This window comes from Mustela lutreola, chromosome 5, assembly GCF_030435805.1.
Source record: "Mustela lutreola isolate mMusLut2 chromosome 5, mMusLut2.pri, whole genome shotgun sequence".
In the NCBI taxonomy this organism is placed as follows: domain Eukaryota; kingdom Metazoa; phylum Chordata; class Mammalia; order Carnivora; family Mustelidae; genus Mustela; species Mustela lutreola.
The window spans coordinates 71,761,369-71,780,796 of record NC_081294.1 but is presented as its reverse complement, the minus strand read 5'-3'; the positions used below and the strand labels follow the sequence as shown (position 1 = coordinate 71,780,796).

Sequence of the window (19,428 nt, the reverse complement as noted above, 5' to 3'; positions counted from 1 at the left end):
CTTGAACCCCATTCTTGTCTCTTCCAAATTGATGGTGTAGGGAATTTGCCTAGATAAATTATTATTCCTTTCCACTTTGAACAATATAATCAGAGAAGGGATATCAACGTCCCTGTTCTAAGAAGCCTTCTAGATATGCCTTAGCTAGAGCCCTATTTACATCCTCCATCCCAGTGGCCTGAGCTGCAACTAGACTCTTCTGCCACACCCTGGAACTCTTCCCCAGAAACACCAATAGAGAAACTGGTAAATTACTCACATTGTGTTCTTGTTGATTCTCTGTGCACTTTGTCACAGGTTGCCTCTGAGTTTTTCTTAGAGAAACAACTCTGGGATATTTTCAAGGTGGGTTCATGCCCTTTGCTGATTTTTCCACTTTCTCTTCAGCCCCCTAGCTTTGCCCTATAGATGAACCAGAGGAAAGATTAGAAACTCAGACTGAGCTAATCAGACAACTAGTAGCCTCCTAAGGAGTTCTGACAGGAGTTGCACAGTCTACTTCTCACAACGAGTCAATGGAGTTTTTCCTTAGTCCTCAGGCTTCCCAAGCACAGATCACTAGAAATCTTGCTCATTTTCTGAGATTAACAATTGTATCTCCTTCTACCTAAGCATCAATGTGTTCTACTCTGCTCCCAAGGAAAATCTCTCTCCTAAAGTATGGGGACACTTTGCCTTATCAGGTAATAGGAGTGTCCAGATACCTTTGGAGAAATGTAGTGGCCTGCTTCATGAGGAATCCATCTTCCACCTTCCCAAAAGGTGTGTGTTGAGTGGAATATCCAGGTGTCATTACATAAGATAATTGGAAGCCATTTTGGACATATGTAGAGTAAAATATATGGATAGGTAAGAACCCTCATTTCCACTGAAAATGATAATTATTTTCTAGGCCCAGAGCTAGGAGTAAAAGGAAAGATTCTCCCAACAATCTTTACTTCCTTCAGGGACCTCCCCCCACAGATGGCCCAAATAAGAAAGGTCAGAGATCTGTGGTGAGTGGAGACACCTTGCTCACCCATGTTCTTCTTCTTTTTTTTTTATTAAGATGCCTTCTCCCATTCTGTCAGTTGTCTTTTGGTTTTGTTGACTATTTCCTTGGCTGTGCAAAAGCTTATGATCTTGATGAGGTCCCAACAGTTCCTTTTTGCCCTTGCTTCCCCTGCCTTTGGTGATGTTTCTAGAAAGAAGTTGCTGTGGTTGACATTGAAGAGGTTGCTGCCTGTGTTCTCCTCAAGGATTTTGATGGGTTCCTGTCTCACACTGAGGTCTTTAATCCATTCTGAGTCTATTCTTGGGTGTGGTATAAGGAAAAAGTCCGTTTCATTCTTCATCATGTGGCTGTCCAATTTTTCCAACACCATTTGTTGAAGAGACTGTCTTTTTTCTTTTTTCCATTGGACATTCTTTCCCGCTTTGACAAAAGATAGTTGACCAGATAGTTGACGGAGATAGGGCTCTCTGTTGTGTTCTGTTGATCTACATGTCTGTTTTTGTGCCAGTACCATACAGTCTTGATGATGACAGCTTTGTAACAGAGTTTGAAGTCTGGAATTGGGATGCCACCAACTTTGGTTTTCTTTTTCAATATTCCTCCTAGGGTCTTTTTTGGTTCCATACAAATTTTAGGATTATTTGTTCCAGCTCTGTGAAAGAAGTTGATGGTATTTTGACAGGGATTGCACTGAATGTATAGATTGCTCTAAGTAGCATAGACATTTTCACAATATTTGTTCTTCTAGTCCATGAGCATGGAATGTTTTTCCATTTCTTTGTGTCTTCCTCAGTTTCTTTCATGAGTACTTTATAGTTTTCTGAGTACAGATTCTTTGCCTCCTTGGTTATATTTATTCCTATGTATCTTATAGTGTTGGGTACATTTTATAGTGTTGGGTACAGTTGTAAATGGTATCAACTCCTTAATTTCTCTTCCTTCTGTCTTGTTGGTGTCTAGAAATTCAACTGCTTTCTGAGCATTGATTTTATATCCTGACATTTTACTGAATCCCTGTATGAGTTCTAGCAGTATTGGGGTGAAGTCTTTTGGGTTTCCACGTAAAGTATATCATCTGCAGAGAGTGAGAGTTTGACTTCTTCCTTGCTGATTCAGATGCCTTTTATTTCTTTGTTGTCTGATTGCTGAGGCTACAACTTCTAGCATTATGTTGAACACCCATGATGATTGTGGACATCCCTGCTGTGTTCTTGACCTTAGGGGGAAAGCTCTCCATTTTTCCCCATTGAGAATGATATTTGCTGTGGGTTTTTCATAGATGGCTTTGATGATATTGAGTGATATGTGTATCCTCTATGCCTACACTGAAGAGTTTTGATCAAAAAAAAAAGCTGTACTTTGTCAGATGCTTTTTCTGCATCTATTAAGAGTATCATATGGTTCCTGTGCTTTCTTTTATTAATGTATTGTATCACATTGATTGATTTGTGGATGTTGAACCAACTTTGTAGCCCAGGAATAAATCCCACTTGGTTGTGGTGAATAATGTACTGTTAATGTACTGTTGGATCCTATTGGCTAGTATTTTGGAGAGAATTTTTGCTTGTGTCTCTTCAGGAATATTGGTCTGTAATTGTCTTTTTTGTGGGGTCTTTGTCTGGTTTGGGGATCAAGGGAATACTGGCCTCCTAAAATGAGTTTGGGAGTTTTCCTTCCATTTCTATTTTTTGGAACAGTTTCAGGAGAATAGATATTAATTCTTCTCTAAGTGTTTTGTAGAATTCCCCCTGGGAAGCTGTCTGGCCCTGGGCTCTTGTTTGTTGGGAGATTTGGGATGAATGCTTCAATCTCCGTACTGGTTATGGTTTTGTCCAGGTTTTCAATTTCTTCCTGGTTCAGTTTTGGTTGTTTTTACATCTCTAGGAATGCATCCATTTCTTCCAGATTGTCAAATTTGCTGGTGTATTGTTGCTCATAATATGTTCTTGTAATTGTTTGTATTTCTTTGGTGTTGGTTGTGATCGCTCCTCTTTCATCATGATTTTATTTATTTGGGTCTTTTCTCTTTTCTTTTTGATAAGTCTGGTCAAGGGTTTATCAATCTTATTAATTATTTCAAAGAACCAGCTCCTACTTTTGTTTATTTATTCTATGGTTCTTTTGGTTTCTATTTCATTGATTTCTGCTCTGATCTTTATTATTGCTCTCCTGCTGGGTTTAGGCATTCTTTGCTGTTCTTTTTCCAGCTCTGTTAGGTGTAGGATTAGGTTGTGTACTTGAGACCTTTATTGTTTCTTGAGAAAGGCTTATATTGCTGTATTCTTTCCTCTCAGGACTGCCTTTGCTTTGTCCCAAAGATTTTGAACAGTTGTGTTTTATTTTAATTTGTTTCCATGAATTTTTTCAATTCTTTAATTTCCTGGTTGACCCGTTCATTCTTTAGTAGGATGCTCTTTAGTCTCCATGTATTTGAGTTCTTTCCAACTTTCCTCTTGTGATTGAGTTCTAGTTTCAAAGCATTGTAGTCTGAAAATATGTAGGGAATGATCCCAATCTTTTGGTACCAGTTGAGACCCGATTTGTGACTCAGGATATGATCTATTCTGGAGAATGTTCCATGTGCACTAGAGAAGAATGTGTATTCTGTTACTTTAGGATGGAATGTTCTAAATATATCTGTGATATCCTTCTGGTCACGTGTGTCATTTAAAGCCTTTATTGCCTTGTTGATCTTTTACTTCAATGATCTGTCCATTTCAGTAAGGGGGTGTTAAAGTCCCATACTATTATTGTATTATTGTTGATGTGTTTTTTGAATTTTGTTATTAATTGGTTTATATAATTGGCTGCTCCCATATTAGGGGCATAGATATTTAAAATTGTTCGATCTTCTTGTTGGACAGACCCTTTAAGTATGAAAAAGTGTCCTTCCTCATCTCTTATTACAGTCTTTGGTTGAAAATCTAATTTGCCTGATATAAGGATTGCCACCCTAGCTTTTGTTTGATGTCCATTAGCATGGTAAATGGTTTTCCACCCCCTCACTTTATATCTGGAGAGGTCTTTGGGTCTAAAATGAGTTTCTTGTAGACAGCATATTGATGGATCTCTCTCTTTCTTTAAGATTTTTATTTATTTATTTGACAGACAGAAATCACAAGTAGGCAAAGAGGCAGGCAGAGAGAGGAAGGGAATCAGGCTCCCTGCTGAGCAGAGAGCCCATCGTGAGGCTCAATCCCAGGACCTTGAGATCATAACCCAAGCCAAAGGCAGAGACTTTAACCCACTGAGCCACCCAGGCACCCCTCTTTTTTGTTTTTGTTTTTTTTTTTTTTATCCATTCTGTTACTCTGTGTCTTTTGATTAGGGCATTTCACCCACTTACATTCAGGGTAACTCTTGAAAGATATGAATTCAGTGCCATTGTATTGCCTATAAGGTGACTATTACTGTATATCATCTCTGTTCCTTTCTGGTCTGTTACTTTGGGCTCTCTTTGCTTAGAGGACCTCTTTCAACATTTCCTGTAGGGCTGGTTTAGTGTTTTCAAATTCTTTTAATTTTTGTTTATCCTGGAAGCTTTTTCTCTCTCCTTCTATTTTCAATGACAGCTTAGCTGGATATAGTATTATTGGCTGCATCGTTTGCTCATTTAGTGCTTTCAATATATCATGCCAGTCCTTTCTGGCCTGCCAGGTCTCTGTGGATTAGTTACCAATCTAATATTTCCACCATGTATGTTACAGACCTCTTGTCCTGAGCTGCTTTCAGGATTTTCTCTTTGTCACTGAGACTTGTAAATTTTACTATTAGATGATGGGGTGTGGACCTATTTTTATTTATTTTAAGTGGGGGTTCTCTGAACCTCCTGGATTTTGATGCTTGTTCCCTTTGCCAAATTAGGGAAATTCTCTGCTATAATTTGTTCCATTATGCCTTCTTCCCCTCTCTCTCTTTCTTCTTCTTCTGGGAACTCAATTATTCAAATATTGTTTTGTTCCTTGCACGGGCTCCACCGCCTGCTTAGCCTCTGGAGCAACATCCCTCAGCAGAGCAGACTTCTAAAGGTTCTGATTTTGTGCTCCGCTGCTCTACCACTTGCCATAAACTGGCCCCTTCCCCACAGTCTATCCTCCTGTCTCTTTGGATTCACTTTTCCACACGTCCTACCTTCTGGAAAGTGGTCAGTTTTCTGTTCCTGGAATTGCTGCTCTTCTCTTCTCTCTCCTGTTGAGTTTGTAGGTGTTCAGGATGGTTTGATAACTATCTAGCTGAACTCCTAGTACCTGATGATAATCTTGGTCTCCTACTCCTCAGCCATCTTGCTCCTTCCCCCTCACCCATGTTCTTCTGATGAGTGGGCCAGGTCACATCCTCAGCCCTGAACTTGGCTGCCAGGGCTCATGGCTGAGCCAAGGAGGGCACACTTTCCTTTCACCCATGTTGTGGGGGGTGAGAAGTGGAGAAATAACAGTAATTCATAGGAAAATCAAAGGATTTCCCCAGAGTAGTGATGTAATTAGTAGCCTTGCCAGTCATTGACCATAAATGCTTTGTGAAGCACTTCCTGCAAATAATTAAGCCCCTGTCCAATGTCTTTCCAATAACAGAAATAATATATCTGAATTTTATTCATTCAAAAATAAATGTGCAGTGGCTGTTGCTCTTCACATGTGGCAGCTGAACAGCATTCAATATCTGGATGTCTTTCTGATCATATTTAGAATAATGGTGAAAGCCATGAATTACAAGGCACAAAGCCTGACATGTTTATTGCTTACAATTTTTTATAGTCCTTTCTTTGAGGGCTTGAGCTGCTGAACAGGATGACTATGAGCTAGTTACAAAAAGAACTCCAGAGCTGCATCTCAGTTCACCCTCGGGAGCAGGTGTGGGGCCAGAGCACGGGCCCAAGGCCAGGTTAGGGCCCTGTCTGACCAGCACCAACTTCATCCACAGTGCCACCAGTCATCCGCGTGTATCCAGAGACGCAGGCACAGGAGCCCGGGGTGGCAGCCAGTCTGAAATGTCACGCAGAGGGCATTCCTATGCCTAGAATCACTTGGCTGAAAAATGGCATGGATGTCTCAACCCAGATGTCGAAACAGCTTTCCCTATTAGGTAAGAACTGCCCTCGGTGCCTCTCTGCTCTTCCCGTCAAGTTCAAGCTGACACTTTCCACAGTGAAATGAGAGAGATGATTTGTTTCTAAGTCAGATGTGTTAGGAGTGAACAAATGTCTCCCCAAATTCTCCTGCTACCTGCACTCACACAGATCTTGTGGGCTTTTTGAGCGCACAGATGATAAGCTGTCAATCCTGTCCCAAGTCAGCTTCAGTTTAGTTCAGCTGATCGAGCCCTTTCTGGGCGTGTATCACGGATGTTGGTTGCCCTCATCCCTGCTGAGGGCCTATGTTTTTAACATCACTACTCTGGATAAAGATTGCGGGGTGGGGGTGGGGGTGGTCCCAGCTAAGCAGACCATCTTGAGCACTGTCCTCCCTCCAGCCAATGGGAGTGAACTGCACATCGGCAGTGTTCGGTATGAAGACACAGGGGCGTATACCTGCATCGCCAGAAATGAAGTGGGCGTGGACGAGGATATCTCCTCACTTTTCATTGAAGACTCAGCTAGAAAGACCCGTGAGTCCACTCTTGCCTCGGAGCTCCTCATTGTGCTGGTTGGTGGGTGTTGGGTGCAAGGGGACCAACTGACCAAGGCCACACCCACCATCCATGAGCCCCTGAAGACGGGGGTAAACTCCCATATTCTCTTGTGCTCACAGCTGGGGCAGGGGTGCCCAGAGGTAAGCAGACCTTCCCTGGCAACCTCAACAGCACACAGACAGGGAAGTTCCCTGGAAGCAGAGAGTGTCCAAGACCACAAGGAAGCTTACATATCCTAGCCCCACTTCTGCCTCCTACTTGCTGTATAGACTAGAACCTCTGCCCCTTACCCATAAAAGTTCTCCTCCTCTCCACCCACCAGTCAGTGACACAGATTCCATTTGTGATAGACTAGATATCCGTTCATGATTTTTATCACATACTGATGTTCCACCATGGCCCAGGAAGTGGCCCAGCCACACATGCACACATAAACTTGACTCCAGGGATTATCTCCCACCTGTATTCCCTCCCACATAGCCACCATTCCCCCGAGTGGCTCTGCAGGTGTGATTCCATGGACACGAGTGGTAGCTAGGATCTCTTGCCCTTGTTTAAAGACTCCAAGCTGAGTCTTCATCATCAAAGGAGATCATCAGAATAGTGTCTCAGATGGTCTTCCTTGGAGAATCCTAGCTGGAAATCAGCCTGGCTTTTGGAAGTAATCAAGAACTCTGGGAGAATGTTCCTTTCTCCTTGTCAACCACAGAAGAGATCCCATAAGTAGGCCCAATTTCAGAGACTAATTAGAAATTGAAAGTGTCCTGAGACCTAGAAACATTTGTCCACATCCAGAGTCCCATCAGAGGGCTGTTGCTTGGCAGTGAGTGGGGCAGACTCCATACACGAGGGATTAGGTAGCCATCCATCCCTGAAAGGAATCCCTACCGTAAACTGCTGACATTGCTTTGTTCTTTTTTCCTTCCCTCAATCATGTTTCCGGTCTCCTGATTCTCTGACGCTGTAGTTGCAAACATTCTGTGGCGAGAGGAAGGTACTAAGTTTTATACTTCTATGTTGTGCTTGTGATCACCTGTGTTTATATTTCCATCATGGGCCATATTTCCATGGGCCACCATCAGCTTTCCCAGATACCATGCAGTCCCCATCAGTGTGGTCCACCTGCCAGATTGGATGGGAGGGCGGAGGTCAATGACAAGGGTCACATGCTGAGAAGCAGATTTTAAAATGTACTTGTGTCTTTAATGGACACCGGTCCATTAGAACTTAAAAGTGAGAAGTTGCTATCTAAAGCTGTTTGAAACCGTCACTGAAGCAGATTACTTGGCAGGAGTCCCTGGTTGGATGAGGCCTTCAACTTTTTTCCAGAAGGTGATATTGGTTCTGGAGTTTTCAAAGTTTAGGCATACACTTTGAGGAAATGCCGAAGAAAAAAGCCACCATGATTTCTATAAATGTATATTTTTAAATGAATAGATTTTTTTAAATTTTATTTATCAAACCATCTTTAGATACTAGGTTGGACCCTTAAAAAAATGGCCATTCATGTATGTCAAAAATGGTCTAATACTAACAATTTCATGTGGTTCAAAAAACAGCAGGCCCATGTGGGAACTGGGTTATAGGGCCTGAGTCACCCTTTGTGGACCCCAGCCAAGTGCAGCCCCTCCATCAGAGCAGAGTTCACATCACCTGGAGGTAACTTACTCTCCAGGATGGGGCTTGATTAGTGGATGGGGGTTTCAGGGAGGAGATGAGAAGCAGAATGCATCCCATGATTTCAGGGTTACGCAACAAAATCTCCTCTTTAAAAGCTGGCCTATTTCCTGTCTCATTTTTTTCCTGGTAAACATTTCCTCGTGGCATTTCCTAGAGTCTGGCATATGCATGCGTGCACATACTCAGAACAATTTCCTGAATGTCAGGCACTGCTGCTCACAGTAAGCCACAGAGCAAAACAAAAGCAGAACCTGAAAAATGAGGAATTGATGCCAGTAGGCGTTCGGATTCCTTGGGAAGACAGGTTGTAGCAACTGCCACTCACCGTGGACAGCCGTCCCCCAATGCTGCCCAACCTAACGCTAAGTCACAATGCATGTAGAGAGCTTTCCCTCTGGGTCTTTAAGAGGTGGTAATTTTCTAAAATTGCATTCACTACAAAAAGACAAGTTTCAAAAGCAGAGACCAGCAAAGAATGCAGGAGACCCTGGGATGTATGAAACAGAGCACTAGCGGCCTCACATTGAGGACAACTTAAGACCCCCAGCTGCTTTTTGGCTGCGGGGTGACTGGTGCAACAAGTGCCATCCTGCCTGGACAGCCAGCTGCTTGTACCCTTCACAGCTGGAACTAGGAAATACAGGAGCATAACCCACAGGCCAGCAGGCCGCAGGGATCTGTCCCATCTCAACAAGAGAAATGAGATGATTGGGGCATGCCACAGCAAAGAAAGCCCCTTTGTGCCCTGTTAGGAGAAATTCCACTCAGACAGAACCCTCCAGGGGACTGGATCAGGAGGCTGGCTCTGTCTCCTGTGAAGTCAGTTGTTTGGCGAGGCCTGCGTTCCACTGCTGACCGTGAGTGAGGCTGTGCTTCACCTGCCACGTGGCCACAGCTGCAACCCCACATGGGGTCCCCAAGCTTTCAGGCTTACCTTGGTCCTTGCAGCTGTCCACTTCCTGAGAGACCCTGGGAGGCCAAGAGACCCCAGGGACAGGGGCTTTGACTCTTTTGCTTCTTTCACAGAGCAAAAGAAGTTTGCCAGGTGAGAGTAGACAGAGTGAAGGCCCCTGGGGACAGAGCACATATGGACCAGAAGCTGGGATGTCCTGGGAGCTGAGACCAGGCCCCTTCCTGTAGCTCTTGGGACAGGCTGCCCAGCACCCGCAGGATTCCCCAGAGAGACCTGTGCAGGGTGCTCCCAGACACTGCTAGCTTCTGAGAGCATGGGGTCAAGTTGTGCCCAGCGGCAGAGGCCTCCTTTCCAGCCCCTCCCTCAGGACAGAACAGCAGCAGCTAAGACTGTGTCCTGGAGTCAGTGACCTTGGTCCACACTGGGAACCCCAGGCACTGGGGCTTCCCAGGCAGGAAGGGCCTGAGGCCCAGAAAACTGCCTGCAGAGTCACTAGAAGCAGGTGGAATGTTGGCTCCTATTTCGTGTTGTATGGTTTTCTAACACTGAAAACCTACCCAGATAGTCAATGAAGTCAGTATGCTGGGTCTCTCAGCATGCTAGGAAAGAGCATGTTTTTCATAGATTTAATTTTCTTAGCATTTATGGAAATCTGTTGAATATTCCACCTTCACAAGAAATAAAATGAGGGAGAAAGGAAAGGAGAACTTAAACTTACCAATTTTGTGCCATCTTTGTTTTATGTTGAGGCACGGTGAGAGCCTGGAGTAGGGGTTTGGGGTCCAGCCCCGGCTCTGGTGTAAATCCAAGTAGCCTCCACCAAGCCCCTTCCCTTCCCTGGACCTCAGTTTTTTGTCTTTGTAATAAGGAGGCCAAACTAGACCCTCCCAGGTCCCCTTCTCTGCTACTCTGAGGTTTCTCCCCACATGGCCACACCAGGGCGGTGGTGGGAGCTGACAAGCGGGCCTGACCAGGCTGGGGCTCCATCGCCTGACCTGGGGCTGCCACAGAGAAAATGGTGAGGCAGAGGTGGGAGCAGCCTATCTTGAAGGAGGGATTTGCCGGCACCAACAGGCCAGGGTGAAACTGGCACAAAGGAGTACCAGCCACAACATTCTTAGGTTCCTAGGAGTGGTGTAGCACATAAATGTGCTGGAAAAAAAAAAAAAAAATAAGAGGCTTTGCTTTTCTGTCATGATCTGACCCATCTGATTTGACTAGTTGACAAGAGACGAAAGACCAAATGTATGCTAGAGCCAAGGCTGTCATGTATTTGCCGACTTGTGTCGGTGGCTAGCCCGTGGTGCCCTAGGGGAGGAAGGATAGCCTGGGGTTCACAGAGCCCTCATCTGTGGAGTGATTCACAGGCCTCTGACACTTTCTCCCTGGGCTGCCCACATACCTCCTGCTTAGCTCATGTCACCTTGACCAGGCCCCCACACTTTGTGCCTGTACCACACGCAGCCAAACCTCAGGGGTGGGTCTGCTCAGCGTGGCACGTGACTCTACTTAGGAGCTGGCTGCTGGGGATGAGGGTGCATAACCACGGCTGTCTTTGCTCCTCCCAGGCCTCAGCGTGGGGAACATGTTCTATGTCTTCTCTGACGATGGCATCATCATCCTGCACCCCGTGGACTGTGAGATCCAGAGGCACCTCCGACCCACCGAGAAGATCTTCATGAGCTATGTAAGTGTCTGTGCCTGAGAGCCGGTCTTCCACCCAGGTTCCGTTTGCTATATGTGGTGTGGTTCCACGTGCATTCCAAGGCTCCAGAACATCCATGGGAGGTTAAGAGTTGAAGGTCTCATTCCTTAGGCCTTTCATGCACAGAGCCCAGGGTGAGGCCCAAGGCTTACAGATGGGTTTCTCTTCTCCACTAGTTCACAGAGAGAGGATGGCCACAGCAGGTGCTGCTTGAAGGAGCTGCAAAGTGCACTGGGACACTGAGGGGATGAGGCCTCTCTAGACCCAGGGAGGACCAAGTCAGAGAAGGCTCTCCAGCAGGGCGCCCCTGGGCCCAGTTGTGAAGAACAAGTAGGAACTGGGGATGCGTTTCTAAAGGGAATGTTATAAACATGGCACTTGGTGGCATAAAGTGACATGTCACATCTGGGTAATTGCAAATACTTGGTCTGAGATTAAAATGACCGAGGCCAGGGTTAAAGCTGAGGTTTTAGTGGCAGATCTTGAAAGTTCTGGGGATGCCTGGAGGACCTCAAATGAATCACGGCCCTGGTGGGGCTGCTTTAGAACAAGTGTGGGGCCCCAGTGAGGGTAGAGACGAGTGGGACAGGATTGGAAGCCCAGAAGCAGGTGTACAGGCTGTTGTGAACATCTGGGTGAGAGAGGGTAGTGACCTAGCCAAGTCAGGGGCAGTGGCAATGGGAATAACCGAGTAGATTTAGTGTTATATCAGCAGGCACCACAAGGGTCATCTGGGGTCTTGCTAGGAGGACCTCAGGAGGAGAGGCAGGTTAGGGGTACTGTTCATTCTCTTGTCACCGTAGGAGGCATGTGCCACATTCTCCGTCTCGTGCTGGGATCCCAAAAGCAGAGCAGATAAGTTCCTCATCAAAGAGACAAGGGTGGCCTACGATGTGAATTTGAGACACCCATGGGACACAAGTATAGAAACATCCAGAAGATGAGGACAAGGAGGGGATGGGCCCTGGTGAGCTAGAGGGCCCATGGCTCCCTGGCAGGCAAAAAAAAAAAAAAAAATAGCTTTAAGGAAGCCTGGAGAACATGGGTCATAGAACTCACAGATAGCTAAAGGAAGTGATCCCCAACCAGTCACTAGAGGAGGTGAGCTGCGAGGGTCTCAGGGGCCTCTGAAGAATCAGGGGAGAGAGCGTGCAACATGAGAATGCCCCAAGCATCAGAGGTGCTATGAAGTATGAGGCCAAGGGCACAATGGCCATGCCACATGGATGGAGGCCACAGAGATGATTGCCAGTGGCAGGTCCAAGAAAGTCTTTCTAGCCCTCTAGACCCAGCTTTCCACAGGTGTCCCCCAGACAGTGCTTCCCCACCCACCCACCCCAGGGCTCTGTCCCTCCTGTTGGTTTCTCTCTGGGTCTTATGTTGGTGGTTTCCTACCTAAGGTGTACCCTTAGCTACTTGACGGTAGAAGTATGACATTAACCCAGAAGAGTTGTCAGCAGGCCCACCAGGCCTCTCCTCAAGGCCCGATGTGAAGGAACCAGTGAGGGGGGACAGGCCTGGAGCTCATGGGGGAGCTCAGAGTCCTGCCGACTGCTTGCTGCACTGCCATGCTGGCTTGCAGTGTGTCTCCTGCATTCGTAGCTCTGGACCAGCTGTTTTCCAGGCTATTTCATTTGAATTAATCATATTTTAGATCTGCTATCCCGATGAACTTTCCTTCCACGTAACAGCCGTGAAACCATCTAGAATGAGTGGTCTAGTTAATTTCTAGCAGTTCGGTGTAAATAATTGCACCCTGTCACATGGGCACTAATTTCTCACAGATTTGCAATAACCTGTAGCTCGAGGGAAATCTCTGAAATCCTAACCACGACTCACATTTCCTAAAAAGCTAGAACAAGACACAGTAGGAGAGACCCCACCGGCCTTTCAGACAGCACCAGACCATGGTGAGCTATGGAACAGTCCCAACCAACCGTGTTCTCCTCTAGAAAATGCCCTACCACCACCTCCCAACAGGGTTACCGTGATGCGAGCCTCTGCTGAAAGCACTGAGCCAGCAGGAGGTTGGCATGTCTTCTCTCAGGTGTCTCTGCTGGATAAGGGGGCCACTCTGGGCATTGGGAAGCAGCACATGTAGGAAGCAAGGGCACAGGCTTCCCAGCCAGGCACCCCTGGGTTCACATCCCACCTCTGTCCCTCAGCAGGGCTGAGTGGCTTTAGACCAGTGACCTAACCCCTGCCAGCCTCTGTTTTCTCATGTGTGAATGGGGGTAGTTGTGAGAACTTAATTTTGATGCTGGGCAGTGGCCAGGGTGTAAGGTGACAGCTCTGCCCCAAAGCTATTGCGGTCATTCAGGAAAGACCTAGAAAGTAGATGAACTCAGGGATGGAGGAGGTCGTCTCCATAGTCCATGGTAACTCACTTGTGGCGGACTATAGGAGAAAAGGAAGCGACAAGGGTGACAGGCTTGGTGCTGGCTGGCCAGACCTGGTGAGAGGGGCAGGTATGGTGAAGAGGGTCAGCTCGGGGTGGTTGGCTGAGTATGAGGGGCTCTGGGAAAACCATGCGAGGACTGAAGAGGGCAGCTCTGAGCTAAAGACATAGATCTGGGAGCCCTCTGCATCTGGGCGTTGGCTAAAGCCAGAGCGGTAGACAAGACCACCAAGGGTATGTATGAGTGCTTTGATTTGGGTGCCTGAACAGAAAACCCTGGGAGCCAGTAGCTACAGGATGGGCAGACCAAGAGGGGAACCACAAGGAGACTGAGACAGAGTTGAGTGAGAGTCATGATAAAAAAAAAAAACATGAGACTGTATATCCTAGAAGGTAAGGAAAAAGAGGGTCCCCCTTTTCACTCATTTATTCATTCAACAAATATACTGAGGCACTCATTCCGTGCCAGGCCTTTACTATGTGCTAAAGATATAGCAGTGAAGCAGACAGACAAAGAGCCCGTCACAAAGCATTCCAGTGACAGAAGAGAGCCTAAAAAGATGTAGCCAGATCAGTGCACAACGTCAGGTGGAAATGACCAATGCAGCCAGGTACAGGGGTGAAGTGTGCTGGCGGTGCTCGGCCAATGAAGGGGGCAGGAGGGCGGCATGAGGGAAGGAGAGCAAGCACAGCGGGGACTGGGGACGGGAGAGAAAAGCTGAAGGTCAGAGGAGTAGCAGGAGCCAAAGGGGACGGGGCCTACTTGACTTCCGGGAAACCTTGGCTCCTCTTCTGAGCCAGAAGGAATGTTAATGAAGTGGAGGGTGTTGAGAAGAGGAGAGGTGCGGGCAGACTCTCAGGGATGCCCTTGAATTCTGTGTTGAGAATGGGGGGCGGAGGGAGGGGTGGTGGAATCAAGGAGTACGACAGGGATGCTACAGCAGTTACTCAGCAGATAGTGTGGCCTGAGCCCGGGTGATGGAGGTGGGAGCAGTGAGGCAACGTCAAATTCTGAACGTATTTTGAAGGCAGAGCTGAAATTATTTATTTGTTTGTTTGTTTTCAGCATAACAGTATTCCTTGTTGTTGCACCACACCCAGTGCTCCATGCAATCCGTGCCCTCCACCTGGGCACCTACCACCTGGTTCCCCCAACCTCCCACCCCTCGCTGCTTCAAACCCCTCAGATTGTTTTTCAGAGTCCATAGTCTCTCATGGTTCACCTCCCCTTCCCTGATGAGGACTGAGAGGATGAGGAGAAAAAGAGGACTCAAAGATGGCCATAAGGGTTTTGGTCTAAGGAAGGAAAACAGTGGAGCTGCCATTTTATTAAAGGAATGAGAATGATTGGGAGGTAAAATTGGGAGTTGACTTTGAACTCTCTCAAGTTTGAGGTGTACAGCAAATAGCCAAGTAGAGTGAGGTGGTTGGCTGCGTACGTCTGGAGTTCAGAGAAGAGGCTCTAACTAAAGATACAAATTTGGGAGCTGTATGCTCGTAAATGGTATTTGATGCTATCAGTTGGGATGAGATGAGCAAAGGGAGTAGATTTTGAAGAGGAAAAATCATTGAGGGACTGACCCCTGTGCATTCTGACATATAGAGACCAAGAGATCAGCAAACTGAGCAGGATCCAGCCTGTTGGGTCGGGGAGCTGGGGGAAGGAAGCAAAGAATAGGCAGCATGGAGTCAAGTGGTACCCCAAGTTCAAATAAAAAGGGGGAGCAGGTTTAATTTAATAAGTGAGAAGTCTGGAGCGCTGAGCTCAGTGCAGACAGGGAAGTTCGCCCCCAGGAGGGGAAGAAGGCAGGCCTGGCGCTGCTCATAAAAAAAAAAAAAAAAAAAAAAAAAAAACACATGCAAAGGGAGTTCCAGCCTCATGAGTGGGAGGTGGTGGAGGTGAATGTTCAAAACAGGTGATGTGGGAGCTGGTGTGGCATGTTTGTGGGTTCTAAGAAGGGAACAGAGGGACGGGGGCGGTGAGGGAGAGGGAACCCACACAGGGCAGGGGCCCGGGGGATTAAGAAGATCCATGGCAGCCTGTCTCCTTTACAGGAAGAAATCTGTCCCCAAGGGGAAGGAAATGCCACCCAGCCGTGCCAGTGGGCCTCAGCCGTGAACGTCCGGCACCGGTACATCTACGTGGCTCAGCCAGCACTGAACAGAGTCCTTGTGGTCGACGTGCAAGCCCAGAAAGTTCTACAGGTACATCTCTCTAAGGGAGTGAGGGTGCCAGGGGCACAGCCGGCCACATTCCCATTCTGGGAGCAGAGGGCTAGAGGACAGTGAGAAGCGGGAAGTGGTGAAGGGGGGGTAAAGCATGGCCCAAGCCACAGAGGGTTTTCATCCAGGCAGTGACCTCATCCTACTTAGACTCTGAAACAGGCAGGCTCTGCTAACCAATGGCAGAGCAGGGCAGCGTCGTGGCTACCGAAATAATTCAGGCATGAACTGCCGCCGGCCATGAAGGTGGCAAGGACCGACCAGATTCTTGATAGATCTTAAGTGTGGAAAGATTTTCTGCTGGGTCGAATGAAAGTTTTAAGAGCGGGAAATCAGGTTGTTGGGGGCTTTTCGTTACTTTGAGGAACAGTAGAATGGTGATGCCATTTACTGTGTGTGGTGGATTGAATAACGGCCCCAAGATGGCCACTTTCCCATGCCCAGAACCTATAAATGTCTCCTCGGGCACAGGCGCCTCTGCAGAGGTGATTATGGTAAGGATGTGTAAATGGACTATTACGGGGGATGACCTGGGTGAGCCCTTCCTCTATGAGAGTGCAAGTACCGGTATCAGAGGGAGGCAAGGAGAAATGTGACTGTTAGGGGCAGGAGGCACTGGGAGGACTAGAGCACACTGGGGCTCTGCTGGCTTTGAAGATGGGGGAAGGGGCCGCAAGCCAATGACTGCAGCGCTAGAGGTCGGCAAAGTCAAGGGAACATAGTTTCCCCTCTAGCCTCTAGAGAGGGCACTGCCCTGCAGCCATCCTTGTTCAGCCCAGGGAAATTTAATTTTGGACTTTGAACCTCCAGAACTGTAAAAGAATTAAATTGGTGTGGTTCTAAGCCACTAAGTGTGTGATAGTAGGTTATCATAGTAATAGGAAAATAATGCACTCTCTAGAGCAGGTGGTGTGGCAGGTGGTATAGGCCATGGAGCAGGAAGACAGAAAAATTAGGAATTTGGGTTTAGACCTGCTAAGTGTTCATTGCTATTATAAATGTTCATTGGGGCGCCTTGGTGATTTCTTCCGTTGAGTGTATGACTCTTGATTTCGGCTCAGGTCATGATCTCCAGGCTGTGGGTTCAAGCCCCATGTCAGGCTCTGCACTCAGTGAGGAGTCTGCTTCTCCCTCTCACGCTGCCCCTCCTCCCCGCTCATGCTCTCTAAAATAAATTTTTTTAAAAAATAAAAATAAAAATGTAAGTAGAGACGTCAAATAAGCAATTGGATGAACAGGTCTGGAGGCCAGCGAGAGCTCTAGGCCAGAGAGGTCAGGGTGGATATGGTTACCATACCACGTGTTACATCCAGAGAAGCAGATGAAATGACTGGAGGTAGTACAGATGGAGAAGAGGTCAAGCTTGGAGCCCTGACACACTCCAGCACTTAAAGATCAGGAAGGAGAGAAGAAGCCAACAAGGAGACCAAGCGGGAGGAGCTTAAAAGGTAGGAAGAAAATTGGGGGGAGGAAGAAATGAAGAAAAGAAGTGTTTTAAGAATGGTGTCCAATAGAGCTGAGCATTTTCAAATCACCAAGACTAAGAACTGACCATTGGATTTGGTGTCCCATGGATTACCCTGGAACAGATAGAATGATCATGCAATACAAGCTTGCGGTCAAAGAAGTACAATCATTGTGAGGGGGTTTGCTGTAAATATGAGTAAAAGGAGTCAAATGAGACAATAGGTAGAAGAGCATAGAGAAGAAGTTTCTTTAGAATAGATGACATTACAGCGTTTTTATGTATATATGTATGAATACCATGCTAAAAAAAAAACCAAAACCCTCCCACACATCTTTCATTTCTTCTGCATCACTGAAGTAGGCAGAAGTCAGTGGAATCCAGGGCAGAGAAGGAGAGATGCAAGCTTTGGATAAAATCACATTCTTTCATATAACCGAAGGAAATGGAGAATATTCAGGAACACTTACAAAGAGGTGACAGTTACAACTGGGGGCAGGTGGATGAACATCTCTTGTGGTTGCTTTTATTTTCTCCTTGAAGAAAGAAGGAAAATGATCACCCAGCCTGGAGGTTTGAGGAGAGAGGGGAAGGGTGCATTTGAGATTGAACTGACCAGGCCACTGTGTTAGGACTGCTGGGTGACAGCAAAGGCCCACTGAAGGCTTGCGGATCGAGGGAGAAAGTGAGGCCAGTGAGCAGGGCTGTGGTTTGTCTTCCTAGCAATGCCCCTGTGCATGTTCATTGCAGGGGGAATGTGGGTGTGACCTGGGTTGTGGTTTCTCCAGGCCACTTGGGCAGAAGATTTTCTCTTAGTGATTTTTCTGGCCAGTGAACATAACTCTGAGTAATTTCAATCCTTTGACACTCACTGAAGCTTGCTGTATGACCCAGCTTGGAATCAATGTGGATAAAAATGTTCCACATGCACTTTAAAAGAATGTGTGTTCTAATGGTAGATACAGTATTCTGTATACATGTCAATTATGGCAAGTTTATTTGTTGCATTGTTCAGATCTTCTAAGTCATTTTCTCCTTTGTCCACTTAGTTTACCAGCTGCTGAGAGGTGTGTTGAAGTCTCACACTGTGGTTGTAGGTTTATCTAAATTACATCCATTTTTTTATAGGATTTATTTTTTTGTTTAATTTTTCTGAGAAGGAAATACATTCTAGGTGGGACCAACATTGCGGGGAGGGATAACTGAGAAGATGAAAGATCTCCTCAGTGGTGTTGTATTATGAGCCCTTGACAGGCTCCCAAAGATCTACTTCAATTCAAGTGGAAGGTACATAAAATTGTGTTACAATCCCCCAAAATACTGCTTAGGCATTTACTGAACCAACATTTATTAAATGCCTTCTCTGTACCCAAAATTGGATCTAGAAAAGGGGGAGTAAGATACGAAATTGATAGAAGATATTGTTGCTGCTGTTTTTAATCATCAAGAAACTTTTTTGAGTTTTTTTTACATAAAATGTATTATTTCTTTCAGGGGTACAGGTCTGTGATTCATCAGTCTTACACAATTCACAGTGCTCACCATAGCACATACCCTCCCCAATGTCCATCACCCAGCCACCCCATCTCTCCCACTCCCCTCCACTCCAGCAACCCTGTTAGTTTCATGAGATTAAGAGTCTCTTATGGTTTCTCTCCCTTTGTGGTTTCATCTTGTTTCATATTTCCCTCCCTTCCCCTATAATCCTATCTTGTTTCTCAAATTCCTTATGTCAGTTAGATCATCTGATAATTGTTTTTCACTGATTGACTTATTTCACTTAGCATAATACCCTCTAATTCCATCCATGTCATTGCAATGGCAAGATTTGGGGGTTTTTGTGGCTGCATAATATTTCATTGTGTGTGTGTGTGTGTGTGTGTGTGTATACATACATACATACATACCAGAGCTTCTGTATCCATTCATCTGTTGATGGACATCTGGGCTCTTTCCATAGTTTGGCTATTGTGGACATTGCTGCTATAAACATGGGGGTGCACATGCCCCTTTGGATCACTACATTTGTATCTTTAGGGTAAATAGTAGTGCAATTTCTGGTCGTAGGAGATCTCTATTTTCAACTATTTGAGGAACCCCCATATTGTTTTTCAGAGTGGCTGCACCAGCTTGCATTCCCACCAACAGTGTAGGAGGGTTCCCCTTTCTCCGCATCCTCACCAACATCTGTCGTTTCCTGACTTGTTAATTTTAGCCATTCTGACTGGTGTGGAGTGGTATCTCACTGTGGTTTTGATTTGTATTTCCATGATGCCAAGTGATGTTGAGCACTTTTTCATGTGTCTGTTGGCCATCTGGATGTCTTCTTTGCAGAAATGTCTGTTCATGTCCTCTGCCCATTTCTTTATTGGATTATTTGTTCTTTGGGTGTTGAATTCAATACATTCTTTATAGATTTTGG

General features: G+C 46.1%; 1 protein-coding gene across 1 annotated transcript in view; it reads left to right on the top strand.

The window, feature by feature from the left end:
• The window catches only part of FSTL4 (follistatin like 4), a 411,536-nt gene that overhangs the window by 377,266 nt on the left and 14,842 nt on the right, over positions 1–19,428 (top strand). Inside the window, exons 9-13 of the mRNA XM_059174572.1 lie at positions 5,915–6,076; positions 6,464–6,598; positions 7,590–7,616; positions 10,784–10,902; positions 15,374–15,523. Of these exons, the coding sequence (XP_059030555.1) occupies positions 5,915–6,076; positions 6,464–6,598; positions 7,590–7,616; positions 10,784–10,902; positions 15,374–15,523 (593 nt within the window). The remainder of the gene's footprint in view (positions 1–5,914; positions 6,077–6,463; positions 6,599–7,589; positions 7,617–10,783; positions 10,903–15,373; positions 15,524–19,428) is intronic.